Here is a 23,639-nt window from a genome sequence, read left to right as displayed (position 1 = left end):
CTCCTACGTTTTTATTCTGCCACTCCAGGAGAGTCTGTTGGTGGCTCTCTTTCTTTCTCTCAGTGTCTGTTGCTGACTTTTATCCTTGCCCCTTCCCCGCCCCATCTCTGTCTTCCAACCTCCAATCATATTTCCATCTGAGCGCATCATTTTGGTCTCCCGTTACGCTATAGAGGAGGAGTTCGGATGCTGTCTTCCCATGAATAGTATTCAGTAACAAACCAATTGCATTTTAGTTGGGCAGTGCCCCTACCCACCCTCCAGACCCCTTCCAGCTAAAACCCTTCCCTCCTCCCATCCTGTGTTTCTCAGTTTCCCTTTTTGTTTGTTGGATTGTTCCAGTACGCCTCCTCCTCCCCCTACTGCCCTTGGATCGTAATGTAAAATTCTTTTACCATGTCAAGAAATTATTAAAAATACAGGTACTTTGAAAAAAATAAAATAAAATAAATAAAATAGATAACCAACAATGACCTACTGTACAGCCCAGCCAACTCTGCTCAATATTCTGTAATAACCTAATGGAGAAAAGAACTTGAAAAAGACACGTGTATATATTTAACTAAATCAGGTTGCTGTACAGCATAAATTAATACATTATAAATAAATTATACTTCCATAAAATTTTTTAAAAAGAAAATGCAATCTCCTGTCCTGACAGTCTTTCCTGCCCTCAAGCCCTTCCCCAGCCCCTCAGGGCCCATGGGAGGGTCTTAAGCTTGGCTCTGCTTCCAGGCCTCCTGAGCTGGCCCGGCTCATCCTCATGGTCTCCTGGACCATCTGGTATAAACACCCTCCCCGGAGACCCTCCTTGAAGCCCTCTCCCGGGGGTTGCCCCATCCCACCAAGTATAAAGGCTACTCTTTTCTCAGTCCAGCTGTACTCCCCAGTCCAGGGAGTCCTTGCCCTCCCCTGACCCCAACACACATCAGCCTGTCAGTCTCTCCCTTTCCCTGTCCCCGGGTCCCCATCTCTGGCTTATCTGTCCTCCGGACGGTGACCAATTTGGAGGCAGAAACTGAACAACTGGGTGGAAATGGGAGGCCTCGGTGGTCTGCTCGTCCAGCCCCTCGTGTCCCCTGGGCCCGGAGAGGGGCTGTCCAGCTCCTCTTCCCAAGGGCCCCTGGTCCCCAGGACAGTGACTCAGTGTCCAGCAGTGCAGTCCCTGAACTGGGGGGTCCTGCTGGTCTGGGAGTGGCTTCCAGGTCACCTCGGGCCTCCATCTGAAGCCACCCATGTTCTCTATTTGCTGCGGGACTCGCCTCTGTTCACAGCCTGACAAGGAGGACAGGCTCCCCCGGGGCCCTGGAGGCAGACGGGCTGGGCCTGTCTGGCTGGTCCCACTGGTAACGAGGCCAAGGGGCCCCTCAGACCTAAGACAAGACCCAGTCTCCGCAGCCCCAGGTCCTAGGGGCGGACTCCATCACCTCCCGGTTCTGCCTCCTGAAGGGTTCCCTCCCACTCAGGAATCTCAGCGCTGCTTCATTCTGGGGCATTTTTAGTCAGTTCTCATTACTGACTTTTTCAGGACCTGTTTCCATAAATGGCTCCATGCTCATAATTGCCATCTAGACCTCAGCCAGATTCAGAGACCAAATTATAAGGGGCACCCGCCCGCCGCACCACATCAAGCCCGCCACGGCCAAAAATAGATCCCAGGAGATGTGAGCAAGGAGGATGCGGCTCCTCCAGGTCAACCTAGGAAAGACCCGAACTGTGGGGCTTTCCAGAAGGACGCGGTCATGGTGACACACGCCCTCTGTCCCTCTGAGTGCGTGCCTGTGAGGACTGGCCGTGTGCTCCCTCCCCGAGCCTGCCTCACCCCCAGGGTGGGGTGTGGGCGGCCACCAGTGGGTGGGGAGGGCGGGGGCACATTCTTTGGTGGGAGCTGGAAAGGCCTTCGGGGCCACCCTGCATAGATGAGGAAACTGAGGCCCAAGGGAGCAGAGGATTGCCGGGCATCATGTGTCAGGTTAGGGGCCCTTCACGTGGAATTGCAGACTTGGAGCCCATGTGATATAAGTGGCGCCAGACTTGCTCTGGTGGCGATACTGGGATGGGGGGGTGGTCACCCGTTCACAAGGTTCTTCCATCAACAGGTGCCTGAGAGCGACCTCCTGAGGCCATGGTCCTCCAGGCAGGGCCCTGCAGGGACTCAGGTCCCAGGGGAGGGGAGCTGATCTGCACAGACGGGAGGCGGGCCCTGCTCTGTGCTTTTTCCCCTGGCTCTCGGTGCTCCCTGCCTCCCACTGCCTCTTTCCCTCAGCATCGCCAGTCTGCCCTGAGAGCTGGCCGCACAGGGGTCGGGGGCAGGATTTGTTTGGGGGGTTGGTTTGCCATGAGACTCATGTTTGGTCCCTGTTCTCAGGTTATTTACAGTTTCCTGGGGGGAGGTGGCAAAAAGACAGGTTAGATGTGCCCCCAGATCATACAGACAAATCCTGAGAAATACGAGCGATCAAGGGTGAGGGTTCTGATCATGGAAGCAGTCTGTCTCCTTGAGAGGAGCAGGGTAGGAAGAGTCAGATTTATGGAAACCCCTGCCCATTCCTTTTTAGAAGAAATGGAGGTGAGTATATTTTATGCAGAGGGTACAATGTGAGCAAGGGCTCAGAAACAGGATGTGATACATCAGCTCCCACGTATTACGCTCCTACTGTGTAGCAGGTGTGCATCTGACCTGCGTGTATGTATCACAGATCCTACACAACTCTGGGAGTTAGTCCCTATGAACCTTGTTTTAAAGCAAAGGAAATGAGGTGCAGAGACTTTAAAAGGAAGCTGTGTGATGTCTCGCAGCTCCCAAGTGGCACAGTCAGGATGGAAATCCAGGTTTAGTATACCTGTGTACAAGGATATATACAAGGATATTTAGACAGTTCTATGCACAACCAAAAACTGGAAACAACCCAAATGTCCCAAATAAGCATGATTTCCAATGCAAGACAACTCATTTATATTCAAACAATATATACAACAAAACATGGATGAATCTCAATAACAATTCATTGTGTGAAAGACCCAGAGTATTGTACTATGATTCCATTCTCATGAAGTTTGGGAACAGATCAAAGGACTGGTTGGTGACAGAAATCAGAAAGCGGCTCTGCCTGAGGGGATGGGCTGGTAGGAGTAGGTTTCCCAGGGGCACTCAGGCTACGTGTTCCTCTGTAAACTGAGTTTTGTACAGTGAGCATGCTTTATCTGTAAATCCCCACACAAGAAAGACACTTTAAAAATAGGACTCTCAGTTTACAACATACATTCAACACAGTCCAACTGAGCAGCACCCACTGCACCTAATCATGGGCCCTGGGCCGGGGGGAGAGGCCACTTCCGTGTAGGACAAGAGCAGAAGATACACAGGCAGGAAGATGACCAGCTGTGTGGCCTTGGGAAGACCACCTAACTTCTCTGAGCCTCTTAAAACAAAGATGCGACTGTAATTGTGAGATGAGATGGAAGGACAGACATGGAGGGTCTCGGCATGTGGTCGTCACTGGGTGTCTGCTCACACGGCCCCTGAACAGCCTCCAGGGTGGGCTCCATGAGCATCTCCATTTACAGAGGAGGAGACGGAGGCTCCGAGAGGTGGACTGGAGAGTCCAGATCACACTGGCAGCAGAGGTGGAGTCAAGAGGCAAATTCTGAGTCCGGCTCAGAACGCCAGCCCGTCCTGCCCGTCCTCACACTGGCCATCCCCTCCTGATGCCCAGGGAGGGCGTCACTGTGTGGGCCAGGTGACAGTCACCTTGCGGCTGAGGGGCAGGCATGTGTCTCTCCCACTGGAAGGTCAGCTCCACAAGGAGGGTCTTTGTCTCGTCCCCTCTTATGTTCCAGGAGCTGGAATGGAGCCCAGGACAGAGCAAGCGCCCCAGGACCGTTTGTGGAGTGAAGTCAGGAAAACATGAAAGAACTCTGCAGTAAGGAAGCAAAGTAAGTGACCCCGGGCTTATGGAGGTGAGGGGTCACTCCTTCAAGGTCAGGGACTGAACAGGATCCGGGCAGGCTCCTCACTCCCATGGAGCCCTGCCTCTCCCGAACCCAAGAGCTCAGCTCCTTCACACCCCTCTCCTCAGCTGCCCGGGACCACGGGAATGAGGGAGCCCAGCTCAGGGAAGGGTCAGGACAAAGGAGAAGACGGTCCCATTCAGTTCTGATGACACGTCAGCCTGCAGTGCTGTTTGTGCCTCAGTTTCTCAGTCTGGAGCATGGGCACCCCCACTCTGCGGACAGGAGGTGGGGAAGGATTCAGGAGGAATACCAGAGGTGTCTCTCCTGCCTCTCTCTGGAGGGGCCAGGCCAGCCTGAGACACTCGGGGTCCAGCCAGTCACACCTGAGCTGGGCGGAGGGGTGGGCAGTGGGCTGAGAAGGGACCAGATAAGGGAGGGACGTGCAGGAATCAACGGAGGACCCAGGAGGGCCAAGACCCTGGGTGCTGCCTCCCAGTTCAGGGTCTCCTCCCTGGAGCTCAGGCGACACCAGGGACCAGCTCTGTCCACTCCTCGAGGTCCCAGACCTACCTATCTCTGTGTCCTGGCCAAAGGGAGCCAAGAGTCCACGGGCAGAGACTGACAGGCAGGCCAGGTGGGGCCCGGCTCTGACCACAGCCCTGGTCCCCAGCACAGGCCTGCTAGTCACAACTCAGCCCCTGAAGTGTCTGCTTGGACAGAGGCCTGACCCCTGGACGGAAGCCTTTGAGAGGCCCAGGCCTCTGGGTCCTACAGGTGCTGCTGATGGTCAGGGCCCAGCAAGCCCCAGGCCTGGCCTCTCAGGAGCCAGTGAGGCCAGCAGCAGAGGGGAGCTGGAGGCCACAGGTGTGGGAGCCTCAGCGTGGGTGCTGACGCCGCAGCGACTCTGCTGTTAGACTCCAGGGTGGTTCAGGGCCCGAGGACCTTCAGGGGCCTGGGGCCGGGGCCTCCAAAGGAGGAAGCAACGCTGGTAGCTGCCTAATCCCTGCATCAGCCCACATAATTACCAGTTAAACTGCTCCAACTGAAGAAGTTTTACTAGTGCAATTAGTACATCAGAATAAAGAAGGCCCTCTGACAGCTGGCTGGACCTGCCCACACACCAGGCTTCCCCTGAACAAAGATCGGCTTGTTAATCCATAGCATCAGAAGTCTTAGATCTCCATGGAAGCACGCAGAGGTGGCGTGGGAAGAAACTGGAATTTAGAATCCTTAGCCTCAATGACGTCATGGATGTGCTGTGTGACCTTGGGTTGGTAATTTAACTTCTCTGAGGCCATGGAATGAGGTTGGTAAAACAGCTTCACAAGTTGCTACATTTATAGGCCTATGGTACTTCAAGTCTTCGTTTTTATTAAAAAACTGGTAGGAACTGGTTCCAAATAGGAAAAGGAGTACGTCAAGGCTGTATATTGTCACCCTGCTTATTTAACTCATATGCAGAGGACATCATAAGAAATGCTGGGCTGGAAGAAGCACAAACTGGAATCAAGATCGGCAGGAGAAATATCAATAACCTCAGATATGCAGATGAAACCACCCTTATGGCAGAAAGCGAAGAGGAATTAAAAAGCCTCTTGATGAAAGTGAAAGAGGAGAGTGAAAAAGTTGGCTTGAAGCTCAGCATTCAGAAAATGAAGATCATGGCATCTGGTCCCATCACTTCATGGGAAATAGTTGGGGAAACAGTGGAAACAGTGTCAGACTTTGTTTTTGGGGGCTCCAAAATCACTGCAGATGGTGACTGCAACCATGAAATTAAAAGACATTTACTCCTTGGAAGAAAAGTTATGACCAACCTAGATAGCATATTGAAAAGCAGAAACATTACTTTGCCAACAAAGGTCCATCTAGTCAAGGCTATGGTTTTTCCAGTGGTCATGGATGGATGTGAGAGTTGGACTGTGAAGAAGGCTGAGTGCCGAAAAATTGATGCTTTTGAACTGTGGTGTTGGAGAAGACTCTTGAGAATCCCTTGGACTGCGAGAAGATCCAACCAGTCCATTCTGAAGGAGATCAGCCCTGGGATTTCTTTGGAAGGAATGATGGTAAAGCTGAAACTCCAGTACTTTGGCCACCTCATGAGAAGAGTTGATTCATTGGAAAAGACTCTGATGCTGGGAGGGATTGGGGGCAGGAGGAGAAGGGGACGATGGAGGATGAGATGGCTGGATGGTATCACTGACTCGATGGACGTGGGTCTGAGTGAACTCCAGGAGTTGGTGATGGACATGGAGGCCTGGTGTGCTTCGATTCATGGGGTCACAAGGAGTCGGACACGACTGAGCGACTGAACTGAACTGAGGAACACCTTTGGTTGGCTTTAAAAATCTGTTTTTGGGTCTCACGTGTCTATAAGATAGGTGGGACATTTCCACACATCCACACCAAGGCTGAGCAGCAGTTGCGAGAGGCTGGGGTCAGCACTGAGCAGGGCTGGGTTCCCCCTAAAAGGGGGCTGACTTTCTGCTCTATCAACCTATTTCACAACAACTCTGAGGACAGACCATGAGGAAACCCATTTTACAATTAGAGCTCTGAGGCTCAGAGAGGGCAAGGACTTCCCCAGGACCACACAGCAGAGGCAGGAGGGGAACCAGGTCCTGAGCTCAGGGTGCTGCTCACTCACAGCAGCAGCTGCCACCAGGGCCGTGTACCCCTTGCCCCGGGGGCTGCTGGGGAAAGAGGGACCTGGGCTAGGTGGTGACTCACTCACGGAGGGCTCCCGTGGGGGCATTCTCATGGGGGCTGTATCCACAGCTCTTCTTGGTCCTGTGCCCGGAGTCAGCTTGTCCCCAGCACAGAGCTCCAGCCTCAGTTCCACATATGGTCGCCTCTATCCCCAGCTCCCCACCCTGTCCATCTCTAACCACAAAGGTGGCATCTTGAACCCACCAGCCCAAGTCCTGAGCTCTCAGCAGAGGTTAACGACTACCTCCTATGGCTCATTTTCCCACCTGAACCCATCACTAGCTCTGGTTTGAGGGGACAGGCCTCCCAGATTGTCCCCTCTTCTTGCCCTACCAGTAGGAAGCAAATGGCCGAAGATGCATAAAACCTGCTGTCGCTCTGGCCCCTGGGTCCCCCTGCCGAAACCCCTCTGACAGCTCTTTCCACCATGAAAGCCTGATCTCCTGACACAGAACTGTCACCTCCTTGAGCCTGGGATGGAAGTCCAAAGAACCTGGGCCTGTCCCAGCTCAGCCACACAGAGGTCACGTTGTCCTGAGCAAGACACCGCCCCTCTGAGCCTCACCGTCCTTATCTGGGAGATGGGGATGAATATCATGTCTGCCAACAGGGTTGCTGGGGGGTTACAAGGTGGAGGGAGGCTGGTGGCCCTGGCAAGGGGCCTCTCCCTGCTCTGGGTCCCATGGCTCTCCCCACCTGGGCCTGAGCTATGGTCCTTGGTCCCCAGGTCTAGCCTGGTGTCTGCAGCAGCCTAGATCCATGCCCCTCACTGGCCACAGGCAGGAAGCAAAGCAGATGGGAGACCTATGTTCATGAATGTAGATTAAAGAGAGTTTAGTTATGGTAAAGGTGATCTTTGAGAAAAGGGTAAATGGCTCCATGATTTGGAGTATAGCTTCTGCAGAGAAGAAAAGCTGGGCTTTGCTGGGGAGAACAAATGGGGTTCAAACTGCCCATTGGGTCATTCACTGGGGCTGGATACTCATTCCACGACAAGCCAAGTCCCAGATGCGAGCTCAGGGTGACAAGACCACAGTCCCTGCCCCACTGAGCTCAGAGTCCACGCCTTCCCCTCCCCTGCCCCCACCCCTAGGTGACCCAGGCAAGAGGCTGCTCGGTGTGGGCTCAGGACATCTGGGTCCTCACCTCAACTCTGGTGCTTTGATGCCGTGACCAGGGTTTTCCACGCTGAACTTTGTCCCACGCTTCATACCGCCCTTATCACAGGGACAGCATCACAGCCTCTGTTTACTCATCTGTCTCGCCAGGACCAGACTGTCTTCCTGGCACTACCTGCGTCCACCTAACACTACAGGATCTTACCGTCGGGGGTGTTTGGGGGCGGGTGAAGGCACACACCTCTGGGACTCACATTCCTCGTCCGTCCCTGTCTGTCCAGCAGCTCACCGACCCCCACATCCCTAAGACTTCGCTGCCCTGAGCCGGGCAGGTTTTCCTCCCGCAGGTCCTTGTCCACGACAAGGATTCCCCGCCCCCAGCAGGCGCTCCCCCTGCGCGAGGTGGCGCGCACGCCCCCGCCGCTCGCGCTCAGCCCCCGTAGGGCCGTTCAGCCCGCCGCCGTCCCCCGGGGTCGCCGCCGCCCGCCCGGGGCCCGCGCTCACCCATGTTGACGAAGCTCATGACCAGGTCTGCGCGGCCCAGGCGCCGCTCGGGGGCCCCGCCGTCCTCGTCGTCGTCGCCGGCCACGGCGCGGTACAGGTCGAGCATGAAGAGCGGCGCGGACGCCGGCAGCAGGGCGGCGGCGGGGGGCGCGCGGGGCCGGGGCCGCCCGGGCAGCCCGAGCACCGCCAGGATCTCGCGCTGCAGGTCGCGGCGCTCGCGCGGGCCCAGGCGGCGCTGCGGGCAGCCGAGCGGGGGGCGCGGGCCGGGGACGCCGCCGCCGCTCAGCGCGCACAGCGCCAGGCCCAGCAGCCAGAGCGGCCCGGGGCGCGCGGCCATGGCGGGACCCGGCGGCCTCACCGCGCGCGCATCCGCTCCCAGCGGGGCCCGGATGGGGCCGCCCCGACGGCGCGCGGCGGGCCTGGCTTGGGGCCGGCGGGACGGGGCGTGGGTCGCCCGCGAACGCTGCGCGACCCCTAGAGCTCCCGGACCGTCGGCTGCGGCCGCACCGCCTCGGGCAGGAGCTCCTCTGGGAACCAGGGACGATCGGCTAGTCTGTCCGTTCCGCTGCGCCCGACAGTCCGGCTGCTGCCGAGGCCGCTTAGCTTAGAGGCGCAGGGAGAGCTGCCGTCGGGTTCGGGGAGGTGCGGACCAAGCCTGTACCGCTCCGAGGGGCCGCGGCCGCCTCTCTCTGTCCCGCTGGGAGCCGTCGGGTCCCGCCCCTCGGACCCGACCAATGGGGGCGCAGGGGCGGGGACAAGGCTCTGGAAAAGGGCTCTGTGCGCCTGGCGATGGAGACTGAGATAAGACTCGGTGTAGGTGATACAGCGAGAAATCCGCAGTAGTGCTGTCTGGGGCCAGCTGTTGTCCTGGACTCCCCTTCCCTTGCTGGCTCCGCTGTCGAGAGGCGCGCGGACTGGGGACCCAGGGTAGAAGCACGGTCGGGGAGATCAGATCCTGCGCTCCCGCAGAGGCGTGTCCTTCCTTGATCGCCCTGCCGGAGCCGGATCCCAACTCTTCGTCTGGCCCCCGAAGTGACCCGGCAGCCCTGCCTGGTGCGTGGGGTGTCACCCCAGGACCCGAGACGTCTCAGTCGGGTCTAGAGCTGGAGGGGTTCGCGGGTACCAGCCAAGTCTAGAGAGTGAGTCTCATCCCTCTGGCAGCAGCATCCGGGCCAGAGTTTCCCGCCACTGCAGCTGCTGGCCGGCCTCCCAGCGTCTTCCCCGCAGTCCTCTTGTGTGAGTCTTTGGGGGCTCCTTCCGGGACCTCTGACACCTGTCGGGTCACTGCTCCCGGCGCGCCCACCCACCTGGCTCCGGCGCGCTCTCGGTCGGCGCCTCTGGCCGGCCGCCCCAGCAGCTCCAGCAGCCGCGCTGTCATCTCCAGGTTTGCTGTGCGCCCACTGGACCCCGGTGCGGGTCCAGCCGCGCGGGATATGCCTCCCGCCGGTCAAGGAACTCTGGCGTCCTTCCTGATCTTTTGCATCTTAATTGTCATGGCCCTCAGCGGTTTGAGACAGGGCTCCTCGACTGACTAGCTCCGCATAGCTCAGTCGGTAAAGAATCTTCCTGCAGTGCAGGAGACCTGGGTTCGATTCCTGAATTGGGAAGATACCCTGCAGAAGGAAATGGCAACCCACTCCAGTATTCTTGTCTGGAGAATCCCATGGATAGAGCAGCCTGGCAGGCCCCAGTCCATGGATAGAGCAGCCTGGCAGGCCCCAGTCCATGGGGTCCCAAGAGTTGGACACGACTTAGTGACTAAACCACCACCACCATTCTGCACAGACCCTTCCCTAGGTGCTAATCTCACCTTGTTTTTTCATTTATGGTTAAGGAGCTGCACTGAGAGGAAGAGACACCTAAACTGAGCTCTGAAAGCTGGAGTGAATTGGTCAGGAGTGGAGTGTTTCAAGGTAGAAGCAATTGCTTGTGTGAAGGCCGCGACTCCAAAGAGCATAAGGATAGCAGATGATAGCACTGTTCGTGTACCAGCCATGTTCTGTGTCATTTCTTTCCTGCTCACACCTTGTTATAGGGGAGTTGCACCACCCATTCCCCACCTCACTTAACAGATGAGGAGACAGAGGCACCCAGGGGTTAAGGGACTTCCCTCAAGTCACACAACAGTGGAGCTGGGTCGGAGTAGGTAAGCACATGCAAGTGAGCTGTTCAGTGAAGCCTGGAAAGACTGGGGGGCAAGTGACCAGGTGAGGACTCTGGATAGCAGATGGTTATGGCACCCCAGTGTGGGTTAAAGATACAACTTCAAAATAAATGTATGATTTATCCAATAAAATTCAGATTTCCCCAAGATCACATCAAACTTAAAAATATATAAAATCTTAAATCCAGTCACTTGCTGGTGTCTTACGCCTAGTCTTCGTTTTACCCAACAGGTAAATCTCTACAAGATTGCTAAACCTGGTAAGAATGTTTCAGACTAGCCATTCAAAGTGCCCAGGACCTGACCAGAGGCTGGATGCAGAGGGGACTTATGGATTGGAGGGAGCATGGACTCAGGACCTACAGCTGGAGACAGGTACAGTAATGCGAGGGGTCAAGACAACAATGATCCTCTAATAGAGATGGGATGGAGGGCTTTTACAGTGAATCCACAAGGCTTGGTGACTGCATGCACAGGCAGGGGACAGAGTGGAGGGTGTCCCCTTGTCGACTTGGTCAGGTCTCTGAAATCTCCTGCCCTCTTCCTTGTCCCTGTGTTCCTGAGCTTCCCTCTGCGTTTCCTCTTTGAGTCTGGGGGGGCCTCAGATCTAGCCTGTAATTCTCCCATTGTGTGCTGTATGATACTGGTCTCCCAGCAAGACTGCAAGCAGCCCTAGCGCTGGTCTGGTTCTTGTAATACAAATTATCTCCGTTTAGGATGAGTGGAGATGGCTGTGCTCTCAAAATGATAGCCTCACATTCCCATAAACCATTGGGTGCTGATCTGCACTGTGCCCTGAGCCAGAGATGAAGCTGCCCAGCTCCCTGCCCTCCAGTGGCCCTCAGGGGTCACGAGTGAACAGTCTCTTTGAAGGCAGAATGGAGGCTGTTCTCTGACAGAGGGGCCAGTAAAGTGTCTGGAAGGGCAGAAAAAGTGGGGACAGGTGATCTGTGAGTGGGATCGTGAAACTCCTGAACTTGAGGGGAACTGGCATGGGGAAGGTTTCTTGGAGAGTTCATTTCAGTCCAGTTGCTCAGTCATGTCTGACTCTCTGCGACCCCTCGAACTGCAGCACGCCAGGCTTCCCTGTCCATCACCAACTCCCGTTTACTCAAATTCGTCCATTGATTCGGTGATGCCATCCAACCATCTCATGCTCTCTTGTCCCCTTCTCCTGCCTTCAGTCTTACCCAGCATCAGGGTCTTTTCAAATGAGTCAGTTCTTCGCATCAGGTGGCCAAAGTGTTGGAGCTTCAGCTTTAGCATCAGTCCTTCCAATGAATACTCAGGACTGATTTCCTTTAGGATGGACTGGCTGGGTCTCCTTGCAGTCCAAAGGACTCTCAAGAGTCTTCTCCAACACCACAATTCAAAAGCATCAGTTCTTAGGTGCTCAGCTTTCTTTACGGCCCAACTCTCACATCCATACGTGACTACTGGAAAAACCATAGCCTTGACTAGATGGACCTTTGTTGACCAGGTAATGTCTCTGCTTTTTAATATGCTGTCTAGGTTGGCCATAACTTTTCTTCCAAGGAGCAACTGTCTTTTAATTTCATGGCTGTGGTCACCATCTGCACTGAGCCCCCCAAAATAAAGTCTGTCACTGTTTCCATTGTTTTCCCATCTATTTGCCATGAAGTGATGGGACTGGATGCCATGATCTTAGTTTTCTGAATGTTGAGCTTTAAGCCAAGCTTTTCACTCTTTCACTTTCATCAAGAGGCTTTTCACTCTTCTTCGCCTTCTGCCTGCCATAAGGGTCATCTACCTATTGAGGTTATTGATATTTCTCCCAGCAATCTTGATTCTAGCTTGTGCTTCATCCAGCCCAACATTTCTCGTGATGTACTCTGCATATAAGTTAAATAAGCTGGGTGACAATGATCCTTGTCATACTCCTTTCCTGATTTGGAGCCAGCCTGTTGTTCCATGTCCAGAGTTGGGTCAAACAAGGGCTTCCCCAGCCACTTGGCAACTCTGATCTTGGGCAAGTCACTGAACCTCTCTCAGGCTGTCCCTCATCTATAAGTGAGGCTCATAATTGTAGGATTATGATGTGAATTATGTAAGAATGTACATAGAGCCTTAGCAGAGATGGCACACAGCAAGCACTCAATACATGTTAGCTATTATTATTCAAGGCTCCAGAACCTGCCCTCCTCTATCCTAGCAGACATCAAGTCTGCATTACTTGTTTGGCATTTGTGCCACAGTACTGCAGTTTTAACCCCTTTCCTGTCATCCCTCAATTTTCCACATGGTCTTACACACAGGTGTTTATTGAATGGAAATACACTTTCTGCAGAGTACACCCTAGCTGAACTTTGTTGCAAAGACTGAGAGAAACCCTGAATTCCTTGGTAAGAAAAACAAGTGACTGTGGTCCAGATTCTGAGAAAGTAGAGATCGAGCTCCTTCCAGCATGCTTCTGCAGCTAGGAAGTCTAGAGGGGTAAGCAGATTTTGAGTGAAAATACCTTCCTACAAAGTTCCAACAGTCTGAAGTTAAATTTGATTCCACAGAGTAAGCAAGCTCTTGCTTCAGAATCCATCAGGCTGCACATTCCTTTTTTTTTTTTTTTCTCCCATATTTGGCCTCAAACAGCTCTGGAAATCGTGTCCTTCTTACTGAATTCCCATATCACAAGGGGAGTGCGACCCAGTGAACAAGGATGCAGGTGGATGAGGTTGAATCGCTCTTACCTCTCAGGTTCTCTAGTTATTTCCTAGTCTAATTCCTGTGTCAGAGTTACTTAATATTTGGCTGTTCTAATTATTATAAAGCCAACCAGGGGCTGAAGGGAAAAGAACTGGCAGGCTTGGATAGGGAGCCAAGGACTAGATTCAAGGTCCACTTCTGCCGTTTATTATGTGATCTCGGGAAATTACTTTCTTCCCACTTTCCCATTTGTTTCTCTGTCTATAAAACAAAGGAGCTAGATATGATGACCACTTTTGTTTCTACCTCTGAAATTCTATTTATTCTACCATTTAACCAGAAATTTCAGCATACTGTGGGAAACTGGCCCATATTCTGAAGCTCTAAGGCCTGTGATTTCTACAACAGAAATGTTCTTACATACTGGTTATTTGTTATTTGATGTAAGTGGGGTAGATAGCCCTACAGATTTACATTAACAACCGTCTGAGTATTTCTTTGTTCCCTTACAAGGAGCTCCATAATTTATCCAAGATATCTGGATTTGAATAATACACTGAAGTACCTAAAACACAATCATTCCCCAGAGTAATATGTTATATATAAGGTAATGGTTGAGAAAAAAAAAAAAGCAGGAAATACAAAATGTTTGTTACTGCAAGCAATTTTAATACAAAAGTGTGTCTTGTTTTTAAACAGTTCATTGGTAGAGCTTCAGTTTCTGCCTCAATTAAAACCAATTGAGATAATCACACAGCAACATGGTCGGAGCTGAAAAGGAACAGCAGCTAAAAATCAGGAGCCCCAGACAGCCCCTCTTCATGGTCACTTGGTCAGCTGACTTTATTACGCACAAAAAAAGACGGAAGCAAACGGGACTTGTTAACAAGTGTGCTGGTGAACTCCTTTAAAGGACGAGTGAGTGTTTGTTTTATGTCCACATTTTCAGAATAGGCTCGTGGAATTCATTCCTCAGTTTGTGGGAAGTTGATCGACCATTTTAAATAAATAGCAAAAAATGCAGATAAACAAACTGTAATTCACGATGCCACCAGGGAGTGTCCCTTTGCTGACGGCCTGGGTCCCAGTGAGCACAGGAGTCATTAGCGGCCAGGTCGGATAGGAAGTTATGAACCAGGACTCTTAAAAAACCCCAATGTTCTGACGTTTTCTGAACAGTTACGTTTACCCCTGAATTCTAGCAGCTATTTGTCCTTTAAACACCCAGTACTGAAACAGTATTCAAAGACAGTATTGCAATGAACTCCTTTTGCTGTATCATGTGCAAACATTACCTAGATGAGGTTCCCTCTCTTCAGCTAAAATCACACAACATTAAAAACAATGGAAAAAGCAATCAGAAGTGCCCTCCCCTCGGTTCTCACTAATTGAGGTGTCTGTGATTTACAAAAAAAGAGTTCCTAAACACTGCAGGATTCTTATTTTTTTTTTTTTAATATAATTTATCTTGCTGAGATAGCAAGTCAAGTTTATAAAGAAGATGCATTTAGGAATAATCCTAAAAGATAAAGCAGGTTTACAACCCTGCACCGCGCAGAAACCCTATTTAGAGGCTTTTTTTTTTAATACACATTTGCATCTTGACCTTTTTGCTTGTTCTCAAATATTTCATTTCTGGGCCCCATCCATTACAGGGTTACCAGGAGGCAAATTTTATCTACATAAATATTCACATGAAAATAGTAACTTACAAAAAGAAAAAAAAATAAGGCAGCTTCATAACACAATTATTCTTTTACACTTTTAACAATATAACTTCTCCCATTCAGAATAAATATACACCCAATGCATGGAGCAGGATTCAAAGTGGAGAGAGGCTTGGGGGTGCTTGTACAGTGTTATCGCTTGGGGCCCGGAGTCCTGGGGGAGGCAGTGGTGGTCTTCTTGGACATGGTGGGGATTTTGGAAGGCTTGTTGAGCCCCCTCCTGGAGCTGCCCTGGCCCCCTGCAGCACTGCTCTCTGAAGTGTCTGAACACGCAGACTGTGTCTCTAAAAGGTCAAAGTCAGAGGCATCGCTTCCTCGACGGCTGCTGGCTCGACTCCCGGCTCGACTCCCAGCTCGACTCCCAGGGCGACTGGCTGACTTTTTAGGGTCTGGAATTTAAGAATAAAGGGGCAGACTTAATAGAGACAGCACTGGTGGGTGGGTGGAGAACAAAAGAACCAGAGGCCAGGGTTCTGATCCTAATACCACCTGACGTGCTGAGTGACCGTGGGCAAACCAGAGTCTTTCTGAGTCTCGGTTCTCTCACCTACACAGAAGTTGCAGAAGCCTTTTCTGACTTTGGGCTTCTACCTGAGAAGCATCCTGAGGAGCAGAAAGCAGCTTCTGTCACCAGCACCGTCACCTCACTCGCCCCCTGGCGGAGTGGAGCGGGGCTGCCCTGGGCCTCGGCTCTGAGGAGAGAGCCGCATGGGCGGACTAAGGATGGGGGCGAGGAGGGCCGGCAAACAGCAGCAAGTGGAAGCCAAAGCCCTAGGTTCCCCGGAGGAACGTCCAGAGGTGAGCAGACGCGATCCTCCCCTGACTCTCAGCTCCGAGCTGACATAAACACGGAGCGTCAGGAAGGCCCAGCTCCAGGAGGCCCTTTCCCCCTCTTACATTCTCCCCTGTACAATGGTTTCTGATGACGAACGGGTGCTGTGGCTTTGGCTGTGGGGGCGCCTGCTCTCAGGAGGCACGGTTTGAGCCAGCTGTCCTCTGGGCACCGCACCTGTGTTTCTCTCCTTCTCTGCTCCTCAGATTCCTAGCCTGGCCACACCCCTCACCCTTATCCCCAGTGGAGAAGTGCTGGGGCAGGTCCTTACCTGCCCGATTAGTTTTGGCACCCGTGGGTGCTGGGGAAGAACTGTTGCTAGTATCGCCAGCAAGCGATGTTCGACTTGAATGAAAGGCAGGTGCAGGTCGTTTCAACTTGCTGCCTGTTGATGGAATAACCTTAAAAAAAATAAAAAGGTCATATTTACTTGGTGAAACCGTTGACAGAAATTCCACTTTACAAGGTTTACTTAAGCCCTCCTCATTTTCTAAAAAACTGAAAAGCTAGTTAAAAGTCCAGGAAAACAATGATTTATTTTGAAAGTATGCTAGGTCATGAATTTTGAGCATTTCCAAAATAAAGCCTTCATGCGCCAATTAAAGGTTTTAAAATGTCTTCCAATGCCTTTTATCTCACTGACAAATTTCTACTAGAAAAAAAAAATCCTCAAATGCTAAGATTACAGTAGTCATAACAAACAGAAATATGATAAGTGAGTAAAGGTAAGAAATCCAAATACTCCAAAGTATCAAAGTTTTGGGGTTAGATATGTGACATATGAGTTATAATCCCAAATTGTTAACATGGAGATCCAAATATTACTCCAGTCCCTATTATAGAGATGCAGTAAATTCAGTGAAGTAGATCTATTTCTTCACTGGTAGAGTGAAGATTAAATTACTTGACCTGATAAAATAAACGATTAGGAGAAGCACATGAGAGTGCGGCTGTGGTATGAGGAACAAGGCTCTGAACGGCCTGGGACCAGAGGGCCTGGGTCTGGACTTAACATACCCTGGCACGCATGCCTCCACTTCTCGCCCTGGAAACCGGGCAAGGAGCCTGCCTCTCTGAACCCCGCTGCCACATACTCCCTTTTGTTCAGTCCACTGCAGCCACTGGCCTGCTGCTGTCCCTTCAACAGCCCAGGAAGGCTCCCTGTTTGCTGCCTGAAATCTCCCAGGTTAAAGCAGAAACTCCAGAAAAGCAGGGACTTTGTTTGCTCCCTGTCACGCCCTAGGCACCTAATACTACATCCGGCACAGAGGAGGGGCTCAATATAAACTTGTTGAGTGAATAAGTCACATGCAGAAGCACTTCCCCAACTGGCAAAGAGCTGGCTAGATGTATGCTATCATTACTGATGCTGGTAGTAGCTCCTTTTACCATCTGAGTGTATATATTTTTTTAAAAAAAGAATTTGGAGGGAAAATATTTTAAATCTATTCTGAGTATCACTCATGCCACAGCATACTCTTCTAATTTTTCTTTGAAATCAATCATGTAAATTGTTTTCCAGGACTTTTAAGATGTTTATACAAAGAAAAGAGTGAAGCAACCCATTTTGTTGTGTTTCTTTTTTCTTTATAAAGAAAGAGCAAAAGCGACAGAGGGATTCGCATTCCAGCACAAACCCTCCTGGCCCACACAGGAGGAAGAGCACCAGTTTCAGAAGGTACTGCTGCTGGGCAGACGTGGCCCTAGAGATGTCGGGCTGGGAGTCTGCGCCAGGACAGTGTGCGGAGTATCAGTAATTAAGAGAAGATGAATCCTTGAAATGAAATGAAACCAAAGGCAAAACCTTAAGACAGAAAAGCTGATCTATTAGAATCCTATGAGATTGGCACTTCATAATCAAAACATTAAAAATTCTAGAACTTTTGAGACTTTCATGAAACTGGAGCCACTAAAGAAAAAGCAGGATAGGCAGGTTCAATCAGGGGGTTTCAGTGTCAGTGGGTCCCCGGATCATGTTCTAAGCCAGATGTATTTCTGAACTGAAGTGGGATGAAACCCAGAGAAGCGAGTCCATTGTGGACACTGGCTTCTTGTACCTCCTGTTTACACTGGTTGAAGCTTTACACGACTAAACGCAGTGTCATGCTTTGAGGCACAAGAACCCAGTGTTTCCTGGCAGGAGCCAGAGTGCCAGCTGTACCACTATCAGACAAGCTGCTAGTCCACATGTTATTTCTGAAACACTGCTCTTCCAAAAGCACTTGGGCATTTTAACGACTGCACTTGAACATGCTGAACCGCTGGCATGTGCATTCAAATCAAGGCTATAGAAACCCAAGTGCCTGGGCCAAGGAATTCAGAAACTAAAACCTGAGCCTCAGAGCAGTGTTCACAAGTGCTGTGCTTGGCTGAAGGGGGCAGCACCCAAGCCTCGGAGAAGCGTGGCAATACCAACCACCCCTGCAATGTGACTCCAGGCGGGAGGGTGCCAGCCACTCTTCTGTCCTAAGCAAGGGTAGAACACTGTTGAACATGCACCGTCGTTGAATTTCAAGTGTTCATAACTCGTTTGTGTCAGATATGACATCTGGAGACTCCAAGAGGCCTGATTATAAACAATATTGATAAATCACCACGAATGACCACTGTTTACCACCCTGAACAAATATCATTCTAAGGACTGTTGGGAAGTTGTTACACAATCCAGTCTCAGGCATCTCTTATTTATCTCCAATTTTGGTGAATCCGAGTTAGAAACCCCTGAAAGACAATGGACGGGATGAATCAGCCGTGAAAGCAAACACCACAAAGATGGAAAAGAGCACGGACTCGTGTCAGGAGGGAGAGCCGGTCAGGTTCTCGGCATGAGCGAGGGCCTGGTCTTCCCTGTGTCCTTAATCAGCAAAGCCATACTCTACCTCGGGGCTGGGCAGCTGGAGGTCAGGATAGTGGCTGTCCCTGACAGGGGTGCCAGCTCTACTGTTTACCAACCAGGGTTTGTCATAACAGCGAGAGAACTGAAGCGGAGTCTGTGAAACGGAAATCCAAAGGGAAGGACGGGAACAATTGAAAGTGGAACACAAAAGGAGCAAATTGGGAACATAAAATAAATAATAAATAAATAAATAATAAATAGAAGACACTAAATTTTAAAGAAACAGAAAACAAAGTAAAATGTGCATCAGTCCAACGGGATGAAAGGGGCCAAGGCAGAAAGGCAGTAGCATTCTTCAGCTACAACCCATCATCACAGCAAACTTCTCTCTTACTTAGCTCCAGCTGCAGAGACAGTGCCTGAATTTTCAAGATCAGTAACTCTGGATGGGTTCAAACTCAAAATGGGAATATGTGGAAAGAAGCGCTTTGGACCTAACGACTTAATTCCTATTTAAACGTCCTTTGCGGCCATGTTAAAGGCCCAGATCTGTGTACCACCAGGGCCTGGCCAGCCTGGTCTCTATGTCTTCAAGTGCGTCTCCTCTCTGGAGTCTTTCAGAGGCTACACTGAACAGTGGCCATGTGCAGAGCTGGGAGCGGGGCAGGAGGTCACACCGAGGCTGTACGTACCTTGGTGCCACTGGCTGGGGTGGCTGGAGAAGACGGCATGGACGTACAGCTGTGGTTACTCTGACTAGCACTTGAGCTGGAGCGAGTAGGGGAGGCTGCACGGGAAGATGGTTTGGACCTTCGACCCCGGGACCGGAAAGGGGTCATGCCCTGGGATGCCCCCTCAGGGAGGATGAATTTCTCTCTGAGTTCGATGTTAGTTCTACCTCGTGCTAGAAAAGGAAATAAACACACACACATACAGTGACAGTTAACCTTGAAAAAAATATATCTTTGATGGTCACACAGCTGCTTGACCCCACGAAAACAGTTATATAATTTATAGGTTTAGTACCATCTGCGGCTTCTTTTGAAATAGAGATAAATTCCTGATTTATCAGCCTTGTCATGATTCTCACCCACAGCAGACACATTAATGAAGAACCCCTTGGTTTGCTGTAATAAAGAACTCTTTGTGTACCAAGCACCGTCCCATGCTGCAGTCACGATCTGCCTTGCCACTGTCCCCTGGGGTCAAGAGAAAGCAGAGGCAGCAGTCCACAAACCTCCGAGGTTAAATCAAAACCCCTCTTTTCTCTCTCACAGGACATGTGTACTTTTTGCTCAACTCTTGCAGGACACGCGGTAATGAAACAGTATAGAAAAACAGATCACTGAAATTGACGTCATCTAGATAAGGGTCCCCAACTTCTGGGCTGCAGACCAGTACCTCCTATCAGACCAGGAGTGGCATTTGATTAGAAACAAAGGGCACAGTGAATGTTATGTACTTGAATCATCCAGAACCTACCCCCTCCCCTGGTTCCGTGGAAAAACTGTCTTCCACGAAATTGGTCCCTGGTGCCAAAAAGGTTGGGGACCACTGATCTAGACTCTTCTACTTAAATCCAGTTGATAATAATCCTAAGAAAGGGGTCCAGGAACTCAGGACAGTGAAAAGATCTGGGCTGAACTGTTAAGAAGTAAACATGTGGGAGGAGAGAGAGAGAGATCAAGACCATCCATGCACAAAACTTGCCAGTGAGAAACCATTAGGTCAAAAGCTGAAAGCCAGGAGAAGCTGAGGGCAGACCTGCAATGGGAGAGGGATGCCAGCTGGAGAGTCTGGGAACACAGTAGTGCTTCCCAGGGCTTCCTGGAGCCACCAGACCAGAACCCCACGCTTGGATTCGCTCAGAAGATAACCACACACGTTAACTGTGAAAGACGTTATGAATTTAAAAGAAACAATTCCTCTGCAGTGTGTTCTTAGGTCACTCCTCACTGAAAGGTGTTAATTCTGTGACCACCTTCTGTCTCCTTATTCACCCCCAAGCTGCTCCCTGTTTAGGACAGGTCTAAACAAACTGGACTCTTAGTAAAGCCTGGGAAAAGGGAACCATCATAAACAAACTATCTGCCATTCTTCCCTATATTAGATGTTTTACTTTGGCCAGAAATTGCAAGTTTAGAAGATTTCAGGTAATGGTACACATTCCTCTTTCTTGCCCAGTCCCACAAGTCCTCAAGAAATTTGAGGAATCTTGGTAGAATCAGACTTTAAATCAGGTTGCACAAGGCTTCATAAGCAGAGTGGTTTAAATTCCTAAGTCAAATCCAAATTCTTTTCAATATGTGAAGTTAACATAACATATCAGAGTATCAGCTTAAAAGGGCTAACCTGGATATCAAAACCTCTGAGTTACAGTCCAGGCTCTTCCCAGCTGTGATTCCCTCCTGCCTGGGACTCTGTTTCCTCAGCCTCCCTACAGGTGATCAGTCAGGTTGACTGATGTCTAAGGGTCCTTCTTGTCTGATGGTGTAGCATTCCTGGAATGCTAACCTGTTTCCTTCCTTCTCCGGCCCCAATAGAACATGCCCTTCAAGGTTCATTCCTGGGCCCTCTGGTTCCCTACTCATCCTTTTTCCAAACTCCAGCACTTCCCTCAGTGTCTAAACTCATGATTCTTAAAGAGAATTTCCTTCAGCACTGACCTGGGTACTTAATAACATTCTGTATCACTAAACACTTATTTCATCTTATATTTGCTAACATGCCCAGCACAACGTCGGACGCACAGCAAGTGCTGAAGTAACACTGACAAATGGAAATCATTACTCAACTGAGGACCACGACGCCTCAGAGGAGTTGTTTATGACCCTAGGCCAGACAGAACTTGAGATGTGTGGTTTAAACCTACGAGACTTAAGAGTTCACTGAGCTCACTCTCTGGAAAACACCACAGTGATACAAGAGGAAGACTCTGAAATGGCATCACTGATGAGGGCAATTACATGTTAAATGCAATAATATAACGATAACATGTTCCCCATGCACTCTGCAGCTTACAGTGCGTGATCATGTGTAAATACTACGCTTGACTGTTCTCGGCAGCCAGTCAGCATCCCCACGTCATGGAAAACTACAAAGCTCAGAGGCTGAGGGCAGGGAAAACTATGCAAGAACTGGAACCAGAATCCTCATCTTCCACCCAAGCTGCGCTCTGCCCACCCCCAGCTCTCTGCATCATCAGCTACCCAAGCTCATCCAACTCTGGGCTCCAAGCCCCTCTAACATCCCCCCTCCCCGGGGCAATCGCTGGCAAGGGTCACAGACCACTTCTGCCTCAGGGGATGCTTTTAAATTGTAGAAAGGTTGAAATCTACAGAAAATTTCAAAGAATTAAAGGTGCTTAACCTTAGGGGACAATACTATTAAACTGTTAGTATCTTTATTTCTCTGCACAACTTTGTGTATATGTATGTAAATATATAAAAAATGCAAAAACATCAGAAACATTCCTCCGTGCTTGATGTATTGGACATAACTTCAGCTAGCTGCACAGTATTATTTCATCATATTGAAATGAGTTTATTTCACCAACCCTGTGTTGTATTTGTTCATAATTTTTAACATACTGTATACAGTGCTGTGACAGACTACTTGAGGAAAGTGTTTGCGCCCATCCATGATGACTTCCTTAAGGCAAGTCTTTACAAGTGGATTTGCTGGGGGAAAAGGATGCACACTCAAGGTTTTTGGTACTTGTCAGCCGATCTACAGCTTCCCTGGTGGCCCAGTGGTAAAGAATCTGCCTGCCAAGCAGGAAATGTGGGTTTGATCCCTGGATTGGGAAGATTCCCTGGAGAAGGAAATGGCAACCCACTCCAGCATTCTTGCCTGGGAAATTCTATGGACAGAGGAGCCTGGTGGGCTATATATATAGTCCATGGGGTCACAAAGAATCAGACATGACTTAGCAACTAAATAGCAACTGCTCTACAAAATTTTACACCCATGGACACTCTCAAAAATAATGTTATGAATATATTCTGTTTACTTCACTCTGGCCAGTGCCCCCTGTATTGAGAGAGTATGTGCGTACTCATGTGTACCACCTGAACACAGGTAAAAACCAGATAAATCTGACAGGTAAAAACTCTTCTCTGCTGTTGTCATTCGCAAGTGGGGGCGTTACTATTTTCCTCTTGAAACATTCTCCCTTGGCTTCTAAGACCCCTGCTTGTCGCCTCCTGCAGACTACCCCGTCCCATTCACTTCTTCAATGCTGATGTCCCCCTGGTTCTGTCTGCAGTCCTGTTCTCCCTCTTAGACTTTCAATCTGGTGATGAGCTCATCCACCTGAGACCTTAGCACCATCTTCAGGCCCTGCCTGCCTCTCCGTTACACTCCCAGTGCAGGCCTTCTCCTAGATGCCAGAACCTTACATCCAACACTGATTAGACATGACTGAAGCAGAAACCTGGCTGTTGACATAGGCCCCTCCCTCATGATGGCAGTTGAGTCTACTGTTGACTCCACCTTCTAATACTTCTTGAATCCCATCAGACTTACCTCAAACTTATGTGGTTCATCTCCCTAACCCTGGACCACTGTAACAGGCTTCCAAATGTTCTCTGTATTTCTCATCTCAATCCCATCCCTCCCTCCCTCCTCATTCCCCAGACTGAATTTCTAAATAGAAATCTGATCTCTCTAAACAGTGTAAAACCTTTCCATGGTCTTTCATTGCTTACAGCAGCATTTCCCAAACTGAGGCTTCTGAGGGGTTTCCTATGAAGAGAAGTTTAGTAAGCACTGGATTCTACATTCCCCCCCCACCCCCCTGCTGCTGCTGCGTCGCATCAGTCATGGTCGACTCTGTGCGACCCCATAGACGGCAGCCCACCAGGCTCCTCTGTCCCTGGGATTCTCCAGGCAAGAACACTGGAGTGGGTTGCCATTTCCTTCTCCAATGCATGAAAGTGAAGTCCATGGACTGCGGCCTACCAGGCTCCTCTGTCCATGTCCATGGGATTTTCCAGGCAAGAGCACTGGAGTGGGGTGCCATTGCCTTCTCCACCCTCTCTCTCTCGGAGAGCCCTAATGCAATCAGCATTTTATAAACTCTGAAAAGTCCTGCAGTAAAGAAACCTGCTTACTTAACAAATGCATTTCATTT

The 23,639-nt window shown here is 50.4% G+C and overlaps 2 protein-coding genes across 8 annotated transcripts in view; both read right to left on the bottom strand.

Annotated features, from left to right (window-relative positions):
- LOC101120626 (bone morphogenetic protein 8B) overlaps positions 1 to 8,638 on the bottom strand; it is a 43,270-nt gene extending 34,632 nt beyond the window's left edge. Inside the window, exon 1 of the mRNA XM_015091655.4 lies at positions 8,286 to 8,638. Within this exon, the coding sequence (XP_014947141.3) occupies positions 8,286 to 8,622 (337 nt within the window). The 5' untranslated portion in view covers positions 8,623 to 8,638. The remainder of the gene's footprint in view (positions 1 to 8,285) is intronic.
- A 5,120-nt stretch (positions 8,639 to 13,758) lies between these two features.
- MACF1 (microtubule actin crosslinking factor 1) overlaps positions 13,759 to 23,639 on the bottom strand; it is a 326,239-nt gene continuing 316,358 nt past the window's right edge. For 6 of the 7 annotated variants that reach the window (XM_060395413.1, XM_060395429.1, XM_060395401.1 and 3 more), the window contains 4 exons: positions 19,198 to 19,409; positions 18,549 to 18,659; positions 15,941 to 16,070; positions 13,759 to 15,226 (listed from right to left, as the gene is read on the bottom strand). In XM_060395413.1, coding sequence (XP_060251396.1) covers positions 14,970 to 15,226; positions 15,941 to 16,070; positions 18,549 to 18,659; positions 19,198 to 19,409 — 710 coding nt within the window. In that variant the 3' untranslated portion in view covers positions 13,759 to 14,969. The remainder of the gene's footprint in view (positions 15,227 to 15,940; positions 16,071 to 18,548; positions 18,660 to 19,197; positions 19,410 to 23,639) is intronic. The other variant, XM_060395547.1, reaches the window with a different exon arrangement.

Source organism: Ovis aries, chromosome 1 (genome assembly GCF_016772045.2).
Source record: "Ovis aries strain OAR_USU_Benz2616 breed Rambouillet chromosome 1, ARS-UI_Ramb_v3.0, whole genome shotgun sequence".
In the NCBI taxonomy this organism is placed as follows: Eukaryota; Metazoa; Chordata; class Mammalia; order Artiodactyla; family Bovidae; genus Ovis; species Ovis aries.
This window is presented reverse-complemented; position numbering and strand designations above follow the sequence as displayed.